The 21,845-nt window shown below is 41.9% G+C and overlaps 1 protein-coding gene across 1 annotated transcript in view; it reads right to left on the bottom strand.

The window, feature by feature from the left end:
• The window catches only part of LOC127584063 (transmembrane protein 144-like), an 82,830-nt gene that overhangs the window by 37,221 nt on the left and 23,764 nt on the right, over positions 1-21,845 (bottom strand). Inside the window, exons 6-9 of the mRNA XM_052040610.1 lie at positions 17,601-17,715; positions 15,074-15,141; positions 9,518-9,636; positions 5,143-5,262 (exon numbers count right to left, since the gene is read on the bottom strand). Coding sequence (XP_051896570.1) covers positions 5,143-5,262; positions 9,518-9,636; positions 15,074-15,141; positions 17,601-17,715 — 422 coding nt within the window. The remainder of the gene's footprint in view (positions 1-5,142; positions 5,263-9,517; positions 9,637-15,073; positions 15,142-17,600; positions 17,716-21,845) is intronic.

Raw genomic sequence — 21,845 nt, 5'->3', positions numbered from 1 at the left:
GGAGGAATAAGGCAGCATACATAAGGTGTAGGCAGCAAGAATCAGAAAGGGCTCAGGAGGAATATAGGGTAGTAAGGAAGGAACTTAAGAAGGGGCTAAGGAGAGCAAGAAGGGGACATGAAAAGGCCTTGGCGAGTAGGGTTAAGGAAAATCCCAAGGCTTTTTTCACATACGTGAAGAGCAGAAGGATGATGGGAGTAAAGGTAGGACCGATTAGAGACAAAGGTGGGAGGATGTGCCTGGAAGCTGTGGAAGTGGGTGAGGTCCTCCATGAATACTTCTCTTCAGTATTCACCAAGGAGAGGGGCCTTGATGATGCAGAGGACAGTGTTGGTAGGGTGAATGTTCTAGAGCATGTAGATATCAAGAGAGAGGATGTGTTGGAGCTGTTAGGAAATATTAGGACAGATAAATCCCCGCGGCCTGACAGGGTATTCCCCAGGCTGCTCCGCAAGGCGAGGGAGGTGATTGCTGATCCATTGGCTAGGATCTTTGAGTCCTCGTTGTCCACGGGAATGGTACTGGAGGATTGGAGGGTGGCAAATGTTGTCCCCTTATTCAAAAAGGTAGTAGGGATAGTCCAGGGAATTACAGACCAGTGAGTCTTACGTCTGTGGTGGGCAAGCTGATGGAAAGGATTCTTAGAGATAGGATCTATGAGCATTTAGAGAATCATGGACTGATCAGGGACAGCCAGCATGGCTTTGTGAAGGGAAGATCATGTCTCACAAGCCTGATAGGATTCTTTGAGGAGGTGAGCAGGAAGATTGATGAGGGTAGTGCAGTAGATGTGGTCTGCATAGATTTTAGTAAGGCATTTGACAAGGTTCCACATGGTAGGCTTCTTCAGATGGTCAGAGGGCATGGGATCCAGGGACGCTTGGCAAGTGGATTTAGAATTGGCTTGCCTATAGAAAGCAGAGGGTTGTGGTGAAGGGAGTGCATTCAGATTGGAGGGCTGTGACTAGTGGTGTCCCACAAGGGTCAGTTCTGGGACCTCCACTTTTTGTGATATTTATTAATGACTTAGATGAGGGGGTAGAAGGGTGGGTTAGCAAGTTTGCAGACAACACAGAGGTGTTGTGGATAGTGTGGAGGACTGTAGGAGATTGCAGAGGGATATTGATAGGATGCAGAGCTGGGCTGACAAGTGGCAGATGGAGTTCAATCTGGAGAAGTGCGAGGTGGTAAATTTTGGAAGGACAAACTCCAAGGCAGAGTACAAGGTTAACGGCAGGATTCTGGGTAGTGTGGAGGAGCAGAGGGATCTAGGGATTCATATCCACAGATCACTGAAAGTTGCCTCGCAGGTGGATAGGGTAGTTAAGAAAGCTTATGGGATGTTTGCTTTCATAAGTCAGGGGATCGAGTTTAAGAACCGCGAGGTAATGATGCAGCTCTACAAAACTCAGTTAGAGTACTGTGTCCAGTTCTGGTGGCCTCATTATAGGAAGGATGTGGAAGCGTTGGAAAGGGTGCAGAGGAGATTTACCAGGATGCTGCCTGGTTTAGATAGTATGGATTATGAGGAGAGACTAAGGGAGCTAGGGCTTTACTCTTTGGAGAGAAGGAGGATAAGGGGAGACATGATAGACGTGTACAAAATATTAAGAGGAATAGATAGAGTGAACAGCCAGCACCTCTTTCCCAGAGCACCAACGCTCAATACAAGAGGGCATGGCTTTAAAGTAATGGGTGGGAGGTTCAAGGGAGATATCAGAGGGAGGTTTTTCACCCAGAGTGGTTGGTGCATGGAATGCGCTGCCTAGGGTAGTGGTCAAGGCAGGTACACCGGTCAAGTTCAAGGGTTTGTTAGATAAGCATATGGAGGAATTAAAAATAGGGGGATATGTGGGAGGAAGGGGTTAGATCGTCTTAAGTGTGGTTTATAGGTCGGCACAACATTGTGGGCTGAAGGGCCTGTATTGTGCTGTATTGTTCTATGGTTCTATGGAAACTCAGAGAGAGAGTGAGAGAGAGAGACAAACCTAAACACAAATCCTTCAGCTTCTTTATTTTTACAAAGAGCCTAATAAATGTTCTCAAATGAACATTATAAATTGTCACACTATTTCGTTGTCTCAATTACCTCCTTCCTGCCCTGACTGTTTCAAGAATTGAGAAGAGAGTTTTACTCTTTACCCAATCTCCTGCCCAGCAGAGCAAGGATAGAGTTCCCCTGATCCTCTCCCTCCACCCTGCCAGCCTCCACATTCAATAGATCATCCTCCGTATTTTCATCCATTCAACAAGATTCCACCACAAAACCCATCCTTCCCACTCCTCCCCTTTCAGCATTCCAAAGAAATTGTTCCCTTTGTGACTTTCTGGTCCATTCTCCCTTCTTCACCATCCACTCCCCTTCCTACAGCACTTTCCCATGTAACCGCAAAAGAAGTAACTCCTCCTCTTTTACCTCATTCTTTCCCACCACCAGGGAACTGGGCAGTCCTTCCATCTTCTTCCAACCTAGTGTACTGCAATCAGTGCTCATAATTCGGCAACCAAATGCAAAATTGGCTGACAGTCTTGTAGAGCAGTTTTGTTCAGTCCACAGGAGTTACCCTGAGCTTCCAGTTGCCTGCCACATTAATACTCCTCGCACTCTGACCTATCCACTTATGGCCTCCTACACTGTTGGAATGAAGCCCAACATTAATACACTGCAGCCTTCAGGACTCAATATCACATTCAACAATTTCAGGCAATTCATTTTCTCCATTTGTATTAGAACTTATCTATCTGTAACATTGGTTTTCTCTCTGCACTGACTCTCCTTACTCTCTGTTAGGCATTTCCTACAGCTCTGACTTGCATTTCACAGTTTTTAATTGTTTTTAATTGATTTTTTGTTTTCTCTCTCTCTAATTGTCTTCATTAATCTATCAACCAGAGGACTCCATTAACCACTTACCACCACAGCAATCCGGCCCTTACCCTATCACGGATATTACCTGTGTCCTATCCATTGCTTCCCCCCCCCCCCCCCCACTCTCTCTGTAATTTAAAAGAAACGTGTTTACTCTCTTTCCCACTTATGATAAAGGGTCTTCAACCTGAAAATCTAACTCTTTTTCTCTTTCTACATGTGCTGCCTGACCTGCTAAATGTTTTAATTATTTTCTGCTTTTATTTCAGATTGCCTGCATTTGCAGTTTTTTTAAAATTTTCATTTACTCTTCACTAGGCCAGATTTCCTGCTCAGACACATGACTCTGTATTTATTTATTGTCTGCACCCAGGGACAGCTGCTCTTCTGACTCTCTTCGCAATTAGTCAGTAGACAAGTTTCTTAAAAAGCAAATAATTCTCCCTTACTTCCGCAGCCTGGATTTAACAAAAAAATCTTTTCTTAAACAAATATGGAAAATCCTGGCAGGGACAATCTGTGATAAGAAAGTGGTCCCTATTTAGATTAGTTTGAAATAGGATATGAGCTGCAACTATCCACAGACTAACACACCTGGCTTTAACAGATATTTTCAAGGTTTGCACCCTGTGACATTTCTACAACTAGGCAAGTTTTCTGCATTAAAATGTCAGACAAACTATAGAACCATAGAACCATAGAACAATACAGCACAATACAGGCCCTTCAGCCCACCATATTGTGCCGACCTTCAAACCACTCCTAAGACTATCTAACCCCTTCCTCCCACACATCCCTCTATCTTAAATTCCTCCATATGCTTATCTAACAATCTCTTGAACTTGCCCAACGTATCAGCCTCCACCACCACCCCAGGCAGCGCATTCCATGCACCAACCACTCTCTGGGTGAAAAACCTCCCTCTGATGTCTCCCTTGAACTTCCCACCCATTACCTTAAAGCCATGTCCTCTTGTATTGAGCATTGGTGCCCTGGGAAAGAGGCGCAGGCTGTCCACTCTATCTAAACAAAACTCAATCTCAAAAAGCTTTCCATAAAAAATGGATATCATCCAAAGAAAGCCAAAAACACAACATGTAGCTGACTATGCACTGGCCTTTGGGGAGTGGATTTAGTTCTTTTGCATCTGATTCTAAACCATCACTTAATTGATACCAAGAGAACATAAGCTAAGTGAAACTATGCTTAGAACAGGCATAGTGGCCCCTCGAGCTTCTCTGCCACTCAGAAAGATTGTGGTTAATCTATTCTTTTACCTCAATTCACCAGTGACACCGATGCCAACGTCACATAAATGAATAAAATTTCATTTACCTGCTCCATATACCTTGATCTATTTTATTAGGCCCTTATACTTTGATCCCTCTGGTCCAAAAATCTATCTATCTCAGCCTTGAATATGCTCAATGACTCTGCAACAATGGCCTCTGACCATATCTAAGGTAAGTGTATTCTCCTTTAAGACCTGTGCTGCAGGCGCAAGTGTACTCTCTCCAGTGACCTGTACAGTAGCAAATTGAACTCCTTACCCCAGTACTCCATCACCCCTGCAATAAAGGTCAAAATTACATACATCTTCTTAAGTACTCGATGTACCTGCATGCTAATTTTCAATGATTCATTATGAGAACACCCAGATCCCTCTGAAAGCCAACATTTAGTCATTTCAACCAATTAAACAATGCCAAAGTGGATAGCCTTACATTTCTCAATGTCATACGCCGAGTGCCATCTTTTTGACCCCTTACTTGCCTATACCATTGCAGACACTGTGTCTTTAACACACCTTGTTTAGTCATCTATTTTTTCAGCATCTTTTCAATGATCTAAATCAACAACCCTGATGCAGAAAACTGTAAATGTCAGTTTGGTAACTATATTTATTACAGGCAGTTGGATGCTAATATTGGCTGAACCAAGGTCTACAACATTGATGCATTTTGCATGAATCTTTGAAATCCTTGATGGATTTCACCGTCAGATACCATTTCACATGACTCTGTATTCATTTATTTTCTGCACTCAGGGATAGCTGCTCTTCTGACTCACTTCACGATCAATCAGTTGATAAGTTGCTAAAAAAAAATAATTCTCCCTTACTTCTGGTAGCCTGGAATTTATAAAGGAATCATCTCTTAAATGAATATGGAAATTCCTCACAGGATCAGTCTGTGATAAGAAGTTGTCAAATTGCCTGCTTATGTTGGGTAATTGTATCAGGAGCATGGTGAATGTGGATCACTTCACCTTACCAGGTAATATTGCAGTTGAATAAACAGATGGTTTGTTTTTCTTCACTCCACAGTATATGAGAAAATAGATGGTACTGGTTAGAATAATCCCACTGCAGTATGCAAAGACATAATCCATGTCTAAAATAGAAGAGAAGACAATTAAGAGTCTGTCTGGAAATTGACATACAATTACATTGTCATGCTGGTAAAATATGCAATGCTTTGTAACCAAGTCTCCACGCTATAGTTCATTCAACACTATCCTGTTTTGAGATCTCTCACGATTAGGCTATGTTGGAATTTTAAACAATTTAATATAACAATTGGTGCTCTTTGAATTAATTACGAAGAAAGCACATTCTAAACCCCAAAAAAGTAATCACCAAGGACAGTGATTTATGAATGTCACAACTGGCAAGGAGACTTGTTCATTAGAAGCAGCTGGGCATAATGCTGGAAATCCCAGCAACCAGTCTTGTGGGGATGTAACATCGATAGAAGTTCACATCTAGCAAAGCAGGAGCCAGGTTCAATGGTACCTCAGTTGAGCAAACCCCAGACCACAGAAAGGTTCATTGGACGTCCTTTAGGTATCCTGTCCAGCTACAAAAAGATGCATCTTTTGGAGGTGGAGTGGCAGATCTGCTGATCTTCTCTTACAAATCTTAGAGTGAGTCACTTTTCCCATTTGTAAAAGAGAAGCTAGGCCTTTTAAGGGGGTTGGTTGTACAATTTTTTTGAAATCCCGAAGAAGCAATAGAGATTCAATTAAATTTCAGTATGTCCCTTAGAACTGTTTCTGAGAGATCTCTGTGGGAGCATATAGCTAATTACAGTTATTTGATTCACAATACAAAGTACTTCGTTTCTAGGGCTATCTAATAAGATCATTATATAATTTAGTATTGGGCAGCAATGGTAAACTTCTGAGCATAGGGGACCTAGAGCCCTGCTTACTGGAGAGACCTCAGGTGCTAATTCTGAGAGAGCATCTTATCTAGAGAAAAATGTGTAGCAAGTTTACTTAAAGATTGTGATTAAAATAAAAATCTTCAGTGGTGTGTATGTTTAATTTTATAGTGGAGGATCAACATTTCAGCAAATGGCTTCATAAATGAATGGAACTTATGTCTGTGGACATCCAACTGATCTAACTTCACAGCCTTAACTAACAGGACTTAGTTTTGATCTCCTGTGACAATGCCAACAAATTTGAGTTTTAAAGAAAATATTGTCTCTCTCTGCCTTACTTTTGCACTCTGCTCTTTTATATATTTCCACTTCCTATTCACACCATATGGTTCTTAGACTGCCCTTCTCTGCCTTTTCTCCATCTCATTCTCCTAGATATTTTCCCCATTAGCTGGGTTCACTGAGTTTGTTACCTATGCAGCTTCAAAAAAAAGTCTCCTTTTTGATCTATATTTATTTATTTCTCTGTCAGAAAAGACATGTCCTGAGAAACAACCTAAGTATCTAATCTCCTTCAGATTCCAGGTCCATTTGATTGTTGGGGCTGTTGTCCATTCTCTAAAATTAAACAACTTTCCAAATGATGTTTTCATGTGATACCTCCTTCAATATATTTAACTAGTACTAAGTGATCCCATTTGATGCAATATGCAGAATGCAATATGCTGCTTTGGTGCCTAATCTGGAAGGAGATATTGGACAGTTGGGGTGATAACGTATCAGAATCCAAGTTGAACTGATCCATTTTGCTTAAATGGAAGGATCCAATACCCCCTACTACTTTTCAATGGTTCTCTCAAATTATATCATGTTTAAACTTGGAAAAAATTAGGAGTGGTACTGTTGATCCTTCGCTTAAATTTGAGGAAGTTTGGAGTCCATTTATTCAATATTTTCACATGATATAGATCCCCTTATAATAACCTTTCAATTTAGAGGAACAGAGTTGACGACATAATATTGCTCTGTTTCTATTGGGAAATTTTAGTCCAGTTTTTTTCTGTTTTTTTAAAAAAAAATTTCTTTAGCTTAGTTTGGTTTGATATATTGTTTATAATTTTTCTTATTGTTTTGGGGATTTTTTTTCTTTCTTTTATATTTTATGATAAATCTTTTTCTTTTATATTATATTCATTCACTAACAGATCGTTGATTTTTTTTATACTTTATTGTTCTTTATGATTATCCATGTCATGATTGTTCTCCTGATCTCTTTGTATTACATGTATAAACATTGATATATTAATGTGTATTAATTTGAAAACTAATAAAAAGATTGAAAAAGAATCCAAGTTGAACATCAGAACCATTAAGCCTGAAATTGCTCTTGGCAAGTTCACTGGCTGAGCACTTAATACATTCCTGTGCAATTGATCTGTAATTATTTTAACGAAGGCATTAAGCAATTTGAAATAATACCAAAGCAACTAGTGCAAATGCTGGAAATAGTAGGTGTGGCTGTATCTGTGGATCAGGTTCTTGAAATAAAAACTGAAAATACTGGAGGTGTGCAGGTGTGGCAGTACCTGCAGAAAGAGAAATAGAGTTCACATTTACATGACCTATTCTGATAAATTTCATCAACCTTAAAGGTAAATTATATTTTTCTTTTCACTGATATTGCCAGACCTTCCGATATTTGGTTTGTGTTCCTGTTACGGCTGAGAGTGAACATAGAACATAGAACATAGAACAGTACAGCACAGGAACAGGCCCTTCGGCCCACAATGTTGTGCCGAACTAATTAAATAGTAATTAAACACCTAACCAAACTAATCCTTTCTGCCTACACAAGGTGCATATCCCTCCATTCTCTGCACATTCATGTGCCTATCTACGAGCCTCTTAAATGCCTTTATTGTATTTGCCTCCACTACCACCCCTGGCAGCGCATTCTAGGCATCCATCACTCTCTGTGTACAAAACTTATGTTCTCTATGCCTCTTATAATCTTACAAACCTCTATCAGGTCTCCCCTCAGTCTCCACTGCTCCAAAGAAAACAACCCTACTTTGTCCAACCTCTCCTTATAGCCCATGCCCTCTAATCCAGGCAGCATCTTGGTAAACCTCTTCAGCACCCTCTCCAAAGCCTCGACATCCTTCCTACAGTGGGGTGACCAGAACTGAATGCAATACTCCAGATGTGGCCTAACCAGAGTTTTATAAAGCTGCATGATAATTTCCTGATACTTGAACCCAGTGCCTCGACAAATAAAGGCAAGCATGCCATACGCCTCTTTTACCACCCTATCAACCTGTGCAGCCACTTTTAGGGAACTACGGACAAACTCCAACATTCCTCTGTACATCAGTACTTTTAAGGGTCCTACCACTAACTGTGTACTTTCCCTTCACATTTGATCTCCCAAAGTGCAACACCTCACACTTGGCTGGATTGAACTCCATCTGCCATTTCTTTGCCCATATCTGCAACTGATCTATATCCCACTGTATCCTTTGGCAAACCTCTACACTATCCACTACACCACCGATCTTTGTATCGCCTGCAAACTTACTAACCCATCCATCCACATTTTCATCCATGTCTTTTATATATATCACAAACAGCAGAGGTCCCAGTACGGATCCCTGAGGAACACCACTAGTCATGGACCTCCAACCAGAATAGGTTCCATCAACCACTACCCTCTGCCTTCTATGGGCAAGCCAATTCTGAATCCAAACGGCCAAGTCCCGCTGGATCACATGCATCTTAATCTTCCGAATGAGCCTACCATGAGGGACCTTGTCAAACACCTTACTAAGATCCATGTAGACAACATCCACAGCTCTACCTTTATTGATCACCTTCATCACTTCCTCAAGAAACTCAGTCAAGCTCATAAGACACGACTTGCCCCACACAAAGCCATGCTGACTGTCCCTAATTAGGCCATGGTTTTCCAAATACCCATAATCTTATCCCTAAAATCCTCTCCAATAGCTTCCCTGTCACTGACGTGAGACTCACCAGTCTATTGTTTCCAGGATTACCCTTGTTTCCCATAGAAAATTATAGGCATCCAGCATACTTAAAGTCAATTGTCAGGCACGGTTTTGTTAATCCACTACTTTAGATTATGCAGATAAAGGATACAAAATAGGCTAAAGGACAAAGGTGTTGGGCAATTGTACAATTGAAGTATTAGTAGAAAACTCGCAGAGAGTATACCATTTGTAAAAAATATTTGTGTGCCAATAAAGACAAAGCTTAACACCACATGAGTTTACTGGACAGGATATTTGTGACCAGTTTTAATGTGTTCAGTAGTTCAAATGTGCAAACAATCGAAGATTTATAACTGGTTTGCATTAATCTGTTTGTAAGACAGAGAACATTGTGTCTCTTGTGGCAAAAAAGAATATGGGGATATCCTCATCTGTTTTTAAATTTTGCCTGAAGAAGCTAAATTTCTTACCAAACTGACTAGCTCCAAAAAACTCAGTCTCATTTCTTTCAGCGTGGTTCTTAATGTAGAGGACTGGCACAAAGCTGGAACCATACAATAAGCCTGCACACATTGCAAGACTGCAGCCTCTGTGGAATATTATAAAACAATAAATTAGGCAGGAATCTGAAAGCCAAGCCAAATGTTTCATTAACATCATGAACATTTACATTGCTGCTGTGTTAATTAAATTATACCTTAAAATTGCTGCCACAATAAGGAAGACAGATCCAGCAGTGTAAATAAGAGCATAGGAGCAAGATTGGATCTCCGCCTTCCTTTGTCTGCTCTGATATTTAGGCTCTGGCGTCCTGCCTGATCTGTATATCATCTTTGTTTACCTGACTTTACTCCATAACCTTAGATATTCTCATGCAACAAAAATCTATTGATCATATCCTGAAGGCTTCGATAACCCAACCCCCACGGCCTTCTCCAGATACCCCACAACACTTTTGAACACTCCTCCAATTCTGGCCTTTGTCCCATCTTCATTTTTCCTTGTTCATGAATGTACCTTCACCTGCCTAAAGCCTCACCATTTCTCTACATTTAAATCCTGTATCTATGACCAAGCTTAAGGTCAGCTGACCTGAACAATTTCCAAAATGTGGCTTGGTTTCAATTTGAATTTGATAGTCAGTTGGGTGTTTTGCAAAGTTAAAGGTGCTAGAAAAATATAGCTTGTTGTTGTTGTTGATGATGCTGGGAATCATATCACTGAATTCAAACTAAAACAAATCCAGTATGGAACCAACAAATGAGCAAAGATGTCCTTTACTTTTTGCCCTCAGTGTCCCCAGTGTTGTGTTTGCAATGCTGAAAGTGTTGAGGGTCAGCGGTGGATATCAGCAAAGCAGTTTCTCTGCTGGTATTGAAAAAAGGATGTGACTATGTATTAGATTAGCATCATCACAACACAGTTCATTAATGGAAGATGCTGCAAATATAGAGCAGATTAGTTTGTAGCTGGAATGGAAAAGATAAGAAAACTTCATGATAAAAGGTTACTACTTGAAATATTATTCCCATCACCTGGGGAGCTGTCAGGACTTATCCCTCCCAAAACTCCCTGCCTTTCTGCTAATATTGGACCTGCCACCCTGTGGCTTGTGTTGCGTCACTGCAATGATGCCACTCCCAAGCAATTTGGATGGTATTGGTATCGGTTTATTATTGTCACATACCGAGGTACAGTGAAAAACTTGTCTTGAATTCCGATCGTACAGGTCAACTCATTACATAGTGCAGTTACATTGAGTTAGTACAAAGTGCATTGAGGCCCAGCACAGTTAGGTAAGAACAAAGTTCAGGTGCCTCAACAGGTTGGGAAGAATTCTACATCACACTCTGTGATGAATCTCCCCTTCTTGACTTTGTAGATGCTCACTTCACAACTTTAGCTTGCAGAGAGGCTGGCCTTTGAAAGAGTCAGTGGAGCCTCAGCGGGCTTTGTCGTATGAGGAACAAGTTGATGGAGGAAGTGTAGAAACCTTGCTTCAAGATCTGAGAGATCAGCCCATGGCATTGTTTTCTGACGACTCCTGCACGGGAACTCAGATGTCCTGAGAAGCCACTAAAAAGCTGATGAGTGAAGGCCGTTTATGTTGGGGCTGCCAGATGTACATGGAAGATGACTTCCAGATGCTGGAGTCTTGGGCTGCTGCTGGGAAGTCTGCTGACCTCCTGACCTGCAGTTGGTTGCAGACTGGGAGAAGCAAAGAAGCAGCCAAGCTGAGCTACAGAAAGAGGAATGATGCATTAGTCCCACAGGGCTAAGGGTCATCACCTATTGATCCATTGCCAAGCAGCTTACGGAGTGTTCCTTTCAAAGATATGCCTCCCTCCAACATCCCTGCCATCCATCAATTCACCAGTCTGCCTGGAGGGAACATTAGTCCCTCGACACGGAAGCTCACGGGCTGATTGGTGGCCTTTTCCCCCAGATATACTAAACTCCTATCAAAAAGGCTCCAGGGTGAACTGTGGCATGCTCTAACATTCTAAAATGGGTGGCAGAGTTTACAGTATGTTGAGGTTCCTACCAATGCTCAACATCAGTGGCTAAAAGATTTTCAGAACAACAATATATTGTGGGGCAGCGGGCACCTCCACCAGCATCATCTGCAGGAATCCCCGGACCACAAAGGCATTGACTGGGGCACCATAAATGACAGAGACACTGAGACTGGGGCAACACAGGACTTGGGCTCCCACATACTTCACCTGTCGGTTCAGATCTTACAGTTTGGTAAGTGGGACTGGGGAGTTGGTGGGGGGGATGGGGGGAGTTGAAGTTAATGTGCCATCTTTGGCAATATCTATGGTCCGTTGTCAATTCGTTCATTGGTCACGTAGCAGCTGCACCCAGCACCTAGAACATAGCAGGAGGAGCATCAAGTGAGATGTCACCCTGGAGGGATGACACAACTATTCCAACCAGCCTTTCAAAGGTTTGCATTGGAACCCATTAACAAAGGTCGATGTGACAAGGGGCAATGAAAGACAGACAAACAATATTAAAGAAAACACATCAAAATTGCATTGGAGAGGTCCCAATCCTATGTGTCTGAGTCAGTGTCTGAAGCAATCAAGAGGAGATTGCCAGTGGTGTCACTCCATGGAGCATCCTCAAAGGCAGGCAGTGCAAAACATCATGCAAGTAGGTACTGCTAAGGCTTAGGCTACAATTGACTACTACTGTTACTGGCTGTACCCAGCTACATGCAGTTTGACAGCTTCAGGTGTCTCTTCAGCAGAAGGCACAGCTCCCCCTCTGCTGTTCTGCTCTTTAACATCCAATGTGCCACCACTGTGGCAAATGGCAGCAGGACTGCCACACCACACAAACTGACCCCACTTCCACTGAAGGAGCCCTCGGCCATTTTCTTCTCCAGGCATCCCAAGACCAGAAGAACAGCAGCTACAAACCCAACTTTCCATTCCATGGACATTCATGCAGGTCATGTTTTAAAAAATGCACTGATAACTCTAACAAAAATGGTTTTATCAAACATAGATCCAATCTTAGACTGACATTTCAGCATTTGCTACAGACTATAACCAGAAAGAAGTTAAACACTTTCTTTGGTCACTCAGCCCATTCATCCCTGGGGCCTGAGAATCCAACCCAGACTGATGGGATTAAAGTCTCAGCTCTCTATTGCCTGCTAAGGGATATAATAGCTATGGGTATTCCTAGCAGTCTCCAGTGGATATTGAGCCAATCACATTAACCTACTTGAAATTTCACATTAGCTATAGCTGAACAGATTAGGGGGGACAGTGGAAGCAGTATCCTGCTCATTCAGTAGAACCAGAGGCAAGCAATTAGGGCAGAATCAGGAGAAATATACATGTAGCTGATCTGAGAGTTCTTGATGCCGACACTGAAAAAAAAGTGTTTCATTCTGGAATGGTAACCTCCCTTGGTGAGCACAAAATAAAATATCATAGAGATCGATCTTAATTTTATGTACGGTTTTAACAGAGGATAGAAATTTCAGCACAGAAGATGGAGATCTGAATCATTGCACCATTGCAGAATTAATATAACCTTTGAACTATTTTCTCTAACATTTTCTTTTGTTATTTTTAACTACCCTTTATATGTCATGATGGTCTTGGCTTCTGTTACAGACTCGGTGAATGTCCCTTTAAGATAGAGCAGTAATGTGTGTGTGTGTGTGTGTGTGTGTGTGTGTGTGTGTGTGTGTGTGTGTGTGTGTGTGTGTGTGTGTGTGTGTGTGTGTGTGTGTGTGTGTGTGGCGTGCTTACGTCAACAGAAGATAAAGGATGTAATGACGTTGTTGAAGAAGTCAGTCGAGGAGAGAGAGAGAGAGAAAAGGGAGAGAGACACCAGCCTGCTAGTTTCTCTATCGATGGATGAGAAACAATAACTGTGTCTGTCACTGCAATCCACGTATGGAAATTGGAAGTAATCTGGTGGAGTTCACTTTGTTGCTGACCTGTAGAAGGAAACAGGTATTTGTGTGGACGACCACGAGTCGGATGCTTTTCGGGGTGAGGAAGTCACTACCGAGTAAACACAGAGGTGTCGTTTGGGTTCCATCGTGGAACATTTGGATTTCGTAATTACTCTCTTTATGTTCTCTACATCTACGTCTTATCTTCAGACAATGGTGGTTGTTGAAGAAGCCTTTGCTCGTGTTTCACCTTATGGCTTGCTGAACTGAACTTTAAGAACAATTCCTGGACTTGGTTTGGGACTTTGCCACACACACACGAAGAGTTTAGTTTTTGGGGTTAATGTTCAAGGTTTAACATTTTTACTTCTAACATTCTAACATTTTTACTTTTATTTTTCTTATTATCATAAGTAGTGATTAATAAAATAGTTTTTAACACTGAATCATAACTCAGTGTGTTTCTTTTGTTGCTGGTTCGTAACACTTCAATACAATGGCACATATTGGATTATTCGTGATACTGAGGTGTGGCCTGAGTAAATTCTTCCACAGAACATTGTTTTCATAACTGCAAAATCTCCAAATTACAATTAGAAATAAATGATATAAATTCGATGAGAAGAGAAACTGTGTTTTCATCCAAATTGTAATAAAGGTCTAGATCTCACTGTCTGAAAGGCTGTTGGAGGCAGAACTCAACTTGAAGATCTGTGACCTGCAGAGCTATAAACTTAGTGCTAAAAATGATTCAAGTGGATTTCCATTTGTCTCAATTAATAAACCCACTGTTGTTGCTCTTCCTGTCCTGAAAGTATTGAGTGGTGTTGATGCCCCACCGAGGTTTTGTCTTTACATATAAACATTAGAAACCCAATTTATTCATTTCACCATTTACTTTTCCCTTTCTTCCTTCACTCTTCTACTGTACACACTAGTGTACTGTATGTGTTTCTATCAGTTCTTCCAAGTATTTTTTCCCACCCACCTTACATTTATTCTTAGTCCTCCTCCACATCCTCAAGGCAAGAGACATCTCAATCTACCTTGTCATGGCCCTTGCACTTTATTTGTCTCCCTGTTCTGCATTTTCTCTGTAACTGTAACATGATATTCCACTTTCTGTTTTGGTTTCCTTTTGTACTACCTCAATATACTTATGTGTGGAATGATCTGTCTTGATTTTTTTTGGAAAAGGAAAAGCTTTTCACTGTATCTCTAGACATGTGACAATAATAAACCAATTACCAATCACTTGTTCTACTTCTGGAGCCCAATATCGGGCACAGGCACCCTGGAGGGAAGATTTCCTAGGTGAAAGTGCCTCTAATCTGCTGATATGTTGTGCTGCACTGTTGTGAATTTCTTCATGTCTGACCATTGCCATTCTTGTTGATCCCCTGATGAAACTATTAAATCTGAATCTATTTGGTCAAGTTTGTGCTTCAAGACAACTCCCATTAGAAATTGCACTCAGACTGTCCAAAAGGAATTTATTTGCCAGTATATATTTATATGAAATAAGTAATCCCTTAGAATTAATGGTTCCTGTCATTGGCTGAAATGTAAAATGCTCATAGTGTGGATTTGGTTTACTTACACCAATTTCTTTTGTGGGGGATTGAGTTTATCAGTCCAGCAGGTATCTCTCTGTTTTGTTGAAGTCTCCTATGAAGATGAAAACTGGTTAAAAAAAAGACAATAGTAACCTTGAAGCATATGGCAGGTTTCCTATTTTTCCCTTCACATATTTTTAGACAAAATTGATGTTTCTTTGCAATGCAAGATGATAGCAGTAAAAGCAAGTGTATTATCTTATTATACAAAACAACTCTTCTAAGTCCAGCTCCAAAATTCAGACTGACACAGCACTAGTTGTGAGACATGATATTATTCTACATCAGAGCAGTTGTGAATCACAGGCAACCAGGTAAATCACATCATTCTCACTAATGTGTTTGGTGGATTGAAGCCAAGAGTACATCCGGTTTTTAATGTGTCAAATGCTCCACTTTGTCAAAACCACTACTTAATTAGTGAATATGAAAAAAAAATGCAATTTTCATTGATCATTTCTCAAATATTCCCAGTATTGTAGAGTAGGCAGCTAAGAACAAAAGGAAATTCCTTTCTACAAGCACATTTGTCAGATGCACTGGCATGTCCCATGTGTTTGTTGAGGAAGCAGCTGATTACTGTAACCTACTATTTGCACATTTATTTTGTAAGTCACTAAAATCAGCCCTTGTGAATTTCCACCAACCATCATGAATCCATTTAGACAAGTCCTGCACCAATCTCAATTTATTCTCCCCACACCCTCATCAACTGCCCTCCCCCTATCCAGATTTTACCATTCATCGACAGAATAAGGACAATTTACAGTGGACAATTAACCTACCAACCCACACATATTTGGGACATGAGGGGAAATCAGACCCCCCAGGGGAGACCCACATGGAGACAGGGAGAACACAAACTCCACACGGACAGCACCTGAGGTCAGGATTGAACCCGGCTCTGTGGAGCTCAGAGGCAATTGTTCCATTAACTGTGGCACTGTACCACCCCCCGTTGTAAAGAAACTCCATTCTTGAACCTGCTGTGTTTAACATCTTTGCTCAGTTTCCTATCTAGCTGTCACCGTGTGAGAAAAAGGTGGCTGCCAAGAGGAGGAAAAGGGTGCACATTTATGTGGAAACGTTATGTGCCAAAGGAATGAGGGCCTGAGAAAAAGATAGCAAGAGCTCTGGCAACAATGCTTTCTTTTAGCACAGGGAGAGTGCAAGCAAGGGAAAGAACATGTATCTGAAATTCAACCACCTGGGATTCAGAAGAAAGAAATAAGTTGACAAGAACTTAACAGTATTGGTGTAATAAAAAGACAGGAAGGACAGATTGGAGATTAGGGGACCTTTGGCTCTTCAGAGATCTTATTTTATTGGTTGCAGTGTGGGAACATGCCAGATGTTTTGACGTCAGTATAAACTAAGGTAAGCTAAACTAAACTAAGCTAAGCTAAGCTAAACTAAACTAAGCTAAACTAAGTTAAACTAAACTAAGCTAAGATAAGATAAGATATCTTTATTAGTCACATGTACATCGAAACACACAGTGAAATGCATCTTTTGCGCAGAGTATTCTGGGGGCAGCCCGCAAGTGTCGCCACGCTTCTGGCACCAACATAGCATGCCCACAACTTCCTAACCTGTACGTCTTTGGAACGTGAGAAGAAACTGGAACACCGAGAGGAAACCCACACAGACACAGGGAGAATGTACAAATTCCTTACAGACAGTGGCCAGTATTGACCCCGGGTCGCTGGCACTGTAATAGCGTTACGCTAACTGCTACACTACCGTGCTGCCATATATGGTAGCATATTCTGAGGAAGTAAGAATTATTTCATATGAAGGCAGATGTGGGGAGAAGCAACTTAAGTAAAGGGAGAGCATGGGTTTAAAAGTTTTGGAGCATTTGGAATCTTTTGGGTGCTGAGAAGATATGGAATAATACAATGAGGGTTCTTAAACGCAGAAAATAAATGGTATACCTTGAAGCCATGGAGTGCTTGCATGGTGCTCAGAGACCAAACTCCAAGCCATCGCTGACATTTACTAAAACATGTGAGAGGAAGGGCCTTCCATACAAAATCAACAAGTCAAAAATCCTCATCCACTTGCCCCAGCTGCACAACCCTGCCTTCTGACAGTAAGGGTTCATAGGAGCACCCTGGAAAAAGCGAGCTACTTCCCACATTTCCAGCGTCAGCCCTCTGCAAAGGCAGTCATCGATGATGGAATTCCCCAGCACCTTCAATGTGCCCATACAATGTTTGGTTGATTTGGGGAAAGAATATTTGATGGGATGGTAAAATGCTGGGATAAACTCCACCCCCCCCCCCCAACAGCCTACCCCAGCCCCATGCCTACACAACCATTTTATTGAAAGGTGGGCATTGGATTTTCTCCCACTACCATAGGCCACCCACTGGAGAGTGTCAGTGGGGCAGTATTCCAATCTTACAGGAAGAAATGTTAAAGATATTTTAAAAATTCTTGGTTTAATACTCAACATTTGATTAATTTAATGTGCTGCCAAGATGTGCTTTTGTTCATTTCCCAAACCTGTAAGCCTTCTAGTTCCTTTGTCTTTTCCATTTCTTTGTCCTGTATTAAGGGGGATATTTCTTCTGGCGGTGGGTCTTTACTCTCGGTTTTCACAAATATAAGAATCCCAGCACTGCAATGAGGTAGAACAACCAGATTCTTTAACTAAATGCTTCAATAAACTTTGGCCCAGATGTTAAAATGAGAATAAAAATCACCCTATCATGATTGCCATCAATAAAAAGCAAATCAGCTGGCAAATTTTATATCAGCATGCAGTTAAACGTGGAAAATCAGCTGGTTTCTTTCCAATCTGCCTTGAATTCTGCTCCAGCTCTGCTTTACCAGTAACTCACTGACAGACTCAGCATTTAAATATGAAAAAAGAATGACCATGGATAGCAATTAGAAAGGGTATAGTAAGTAAGGCATTCAATGGTAAGTGAATTTTTGATAGCGCAATACATTCATATTAAATTCATATGCAAAGAAAAGGGGATTTTCCAAGTAATTGCAGTCCTAGTTGTTTTTAAATTTTATTTTTGCCCCATGCAGATAGGGGACTCATTAAGAGTTTACATTTTTATCTCCCTTCCTCCAGCACATTAAGTTGCCCTGAGGTTTTGACAGGTGTTTTATAACCGCAGCTTCTCCCATCAGTCCAAAATATGGACAACACATCAGGAGACATGAGGTTTCAATCTCACCTCCTGCTGCTTGCACCCATGACCCTGCTTCACCCACCACCCAGCCTCGTGGGAGGAAAGATCATTTAAAACAAATGGGAACGTTCAAGATTGCTAATGCTGTATGTACAGAGATATCAGATAATGATGAATTGGAAACAGCTCTTCCACTCCATCCAGCTTGTCCCATACTTCTGTGGGAGTTTGTGTTAAAGATAAATCGTGCAAAATCAATAAACCATCAGCCAGGGGCTGACCTTTGCAGAAGGCTATAGCTCCTCATCCAGCAACTTATCTCTATTCAGCAAAGCAGAGGCTCGGCTAGGTTGGCCTTGAAACTCTGAATGACACGTATTAATGGACAATTCCCTGGAGGCAATAAACAAAATATCAGGATAGGTTTCCTGTATGCACACTCTGCTGAGACAAGATGCATGGTATAGTGCAGAAAATTTCAAATGTTAAACTAACATTATAGGAAAATAATCAAGTATTATCTATCAAAAATATTGATTATAGAAGAGAAATGCACCTATCTATGGTAACAAACTTATGTGCATATACAGTACCTTTAACATTGCCAAACAGCTCAAGGTACTTCATGGGAATATTGTTAAACCAAATGTGACACCAAGTCACACGTTATGGTAGAAGACAAAAGTTTGGTCAAAGAGATAGGTTTTATGAATATCCTTCTCATTGTTTTTTATATTCCTGAGCTTTGTGTCATTTGTAACTTTTGAAATTATGCCCAATACATGAAAGATCATTAATAAATATCTCAGCCCACCCCTCTCTAAATTTCTCCTCCTACCTATCTTTCTTTCCCATATTAAACATTTATTAAAGGTGTGAAATGATATAATTGAAATGGTACAACTTTAAAGAAAAGCCAGTAACGGATACCTGGATTGTATGTACACCAATCCATGAAGGTGGTAGGACATGCTGTTTAAAAGGCATACAGAGTTTATGTTTTCTTTAATAGAGTACAAAGGCAAGAATGTTATCCTAAAACATTGTGAATTGCTGGTTGGACACAATTTGGAGTTCTGTGGGCAATTCAGCTCAGCCACTGACAAAGATACCAACTGTATGTAGAGGATGCAAAAGAGATTTACTAGATGGATCCAGGGATAAAAGAAATCAGTTTCATGAAACAATTCAGAAAGCAAAGAATGGAAGTAAACAGAACGTTCTGAGGTTGGCAGGCTGTGACTACTGAGGTACAGCAAGGATTGGTGCTGGGGCCCCCAGTTATTTACAATTTATATCAACAGTTTGGCAGAGGGCATGAAATGTCATATTTCCAGGTCTGACAATACTAAAGTAGGTGGAATAGTGAATGTGGAGGAGGATGTGCAGAGGCTTCAAGGGGATAGGAACAAGCTGAGTGAATGAGCGAGAACATGGCCAATGGATCATAATGTGAGGTCACCACTTTGGTCCACAAAACAGAAAAGCAGAGTATTTGTTAAATGGTGAGAGATTGGGTAGTGTTGATGTACACAAATCACTGAAAGCCAACATGCAGGTTCAGGAAGGCAATTCATATGTTAACCTTTATTACAAGAGGGTTTGTTAAAGGAGTAAGGAAGTCTTAATGCAACGGGACAGGGCCTTGGTGAGGCCACACATGGAGTATTGTGTGAAGTTTCGGTCCTTACCTCAGAAAGAACAAAAATGGTGCCAGAGAGGTGCAGCTCCCAAGGGAATTATAAAATACTCCCGTTTACAACTACTACAGCTGAAATCTGCAGCCAGAGACACTGCAGTGAACAACATTGTTTCAAGTTATTTAAAAAACTAGCGATCTTAAGAACTGATGGACATGGGACCCCAGACCATCCAGGGAGTGAGTGCAGCAGCTGAAGGCTCGGGGAAAGTCTCCATTGTTTCAGAAAACGCAGCTGTAGGGCAGGGCTGCAGGTAAAACTGAAACACAGGGTCCTAAGGCCCCCCACCACCATCCTCCTGGCTAATGGACAGCCTCTGGAAAACAAAATTGAAGACCTCAGAGCAAGACTACAGTACCAGAGGGGCATCAGGGACTGTTGTGTACTCTGCTTCACAGAGACATGGCTCACCCCCAGCACTCCCAACACAGCGCTACAGCCTGAGGGCTTCACCATCCACCTCGTGGATCGGACAGCAGCATCATGTAAAAGCAGAGACGGCAGCATTTGCTTCATGATTAACTCTTCGTGGTGCGCAGATGTGGCGGTTCTGTCTCAGTCCTGCTCCCCCGACCTGGAACATCTGGCGGTCAAGTGTTGTCCGTTTTATCTGCCAAGGGAGTTCTCCGCTGTCATCCTGGTAACGGTGTATATTCCACCCCTGGCAGACGTCAGGCTGGCACTGGAGAAGCTGAGAACCGTGGTCAACAGTCACAGTACAGCTCACCCTGATGCCTTCCTGATCATTGTGGGGGACTTCAACCAGGCCAGCTTGAAAAAATCTCTGACAAAGTACCACCGACATGTCACCTGTGGAACCAGAGGAGCTAACACACTTGATCTCTGTTAGACCATCAAGAATGTTTTCTGTGCCATCCCATGCCCTCACATTGGCAAGTCCAATCACCTGGCTGTTCTTCTACTCCTGGCATATAGGCAGAGACTGAGGTCCTCAGCACCAGTGGTGAGGACCTTGAAGGTATTGTCAAGGGATCCGGAGGAGCATTTACAGGACTGTTTTGAATCAGTGGACTGGATCATACTCAAGGATTCATTGTCGGATCTAAATGAATATGCCACAGCCTTCACTGACTTCATCAAGACTTGCGTGTACCTTCAAAAACATACCGAGTCTTCCCAATCTGGAAGCCCTGGAGGAACCAGGAGATTCACAGTCTTCTGAGGGCTAGATCTGTGGCATTCAAAACCAGCAATCCAGAACCCTACAAGAAGTCCAGGTACAACCTACAGAAGGCTATCGTGAGAGCGAAAAGACAATTCCGAGTGAAGCTAGAGTCAGAAGCGGATGCACGACAGCTGTGGCAGGGTTTGCATGCCATTACTTCCTACAAGGCGAAACCTAACAGCATAAATGGCAGCAATGCTTCACTCCCTGATGAGTTCAATGCCTTTAATGCACGCTTTGAAAGGGAGATTAACACTACACCTGTGCGAATCCCCACAGCATCTAGCGACCCTGTGATCTTTGTCTTGGAGGCGAACATCAGAACATCCTTCAAGAGGGTGACCCTCACAGGGCATCAGGCTGCGATGGTGTACCTGGCAGGGTACTAAAAATCTGTGCCAACCAACTGGCTGGAGTGTTCAAGGACATCTTCAACCTCTCACTGCTGCAGTCGGAGGTTCCCACCTGCTTCAAAAGGGCATCAATCATACCAGTGCCCAAGAAGAGCAGGGCGAGCTGCCTCAACGAATATTGCCCGGTAGCACTCACTTCCACTGTGATGAAGTGCTTTGAGAGGTTGGTCATGGCTGGGATTAACTCCTGCCTGAGCAAGGACCTGGACCTGCTGCAATTTGCAATCATGGAGGGAATGCACTAACGATTTACTTGTCTGCTTCAGGAATGGTGAGTTTACCATAAGAGGAGAGACTGAGTA

The sequence above is a fragment of the Pristis pectinata genome, chromosome 2, assembly GCF_009764475.1.
Source record: "Pristis pectinata isolate sPriPec2 chromosome 2, sPriPec2.1.pri, whole genome shotgun sequence".
Classification (NCBI taxonomy): domain Eukaryota; kingdom Metazoa; phylum Chordata; class Chondrichthyes; order Rhinopristiformes; family Pristidae; genus Pristis; species Pristis pectinata.
The sequence above is the reverse complement of the archived record's forward strand: the minus strand, read 5'-3'. Positions and strand labels throughout refer to the sequence as shown.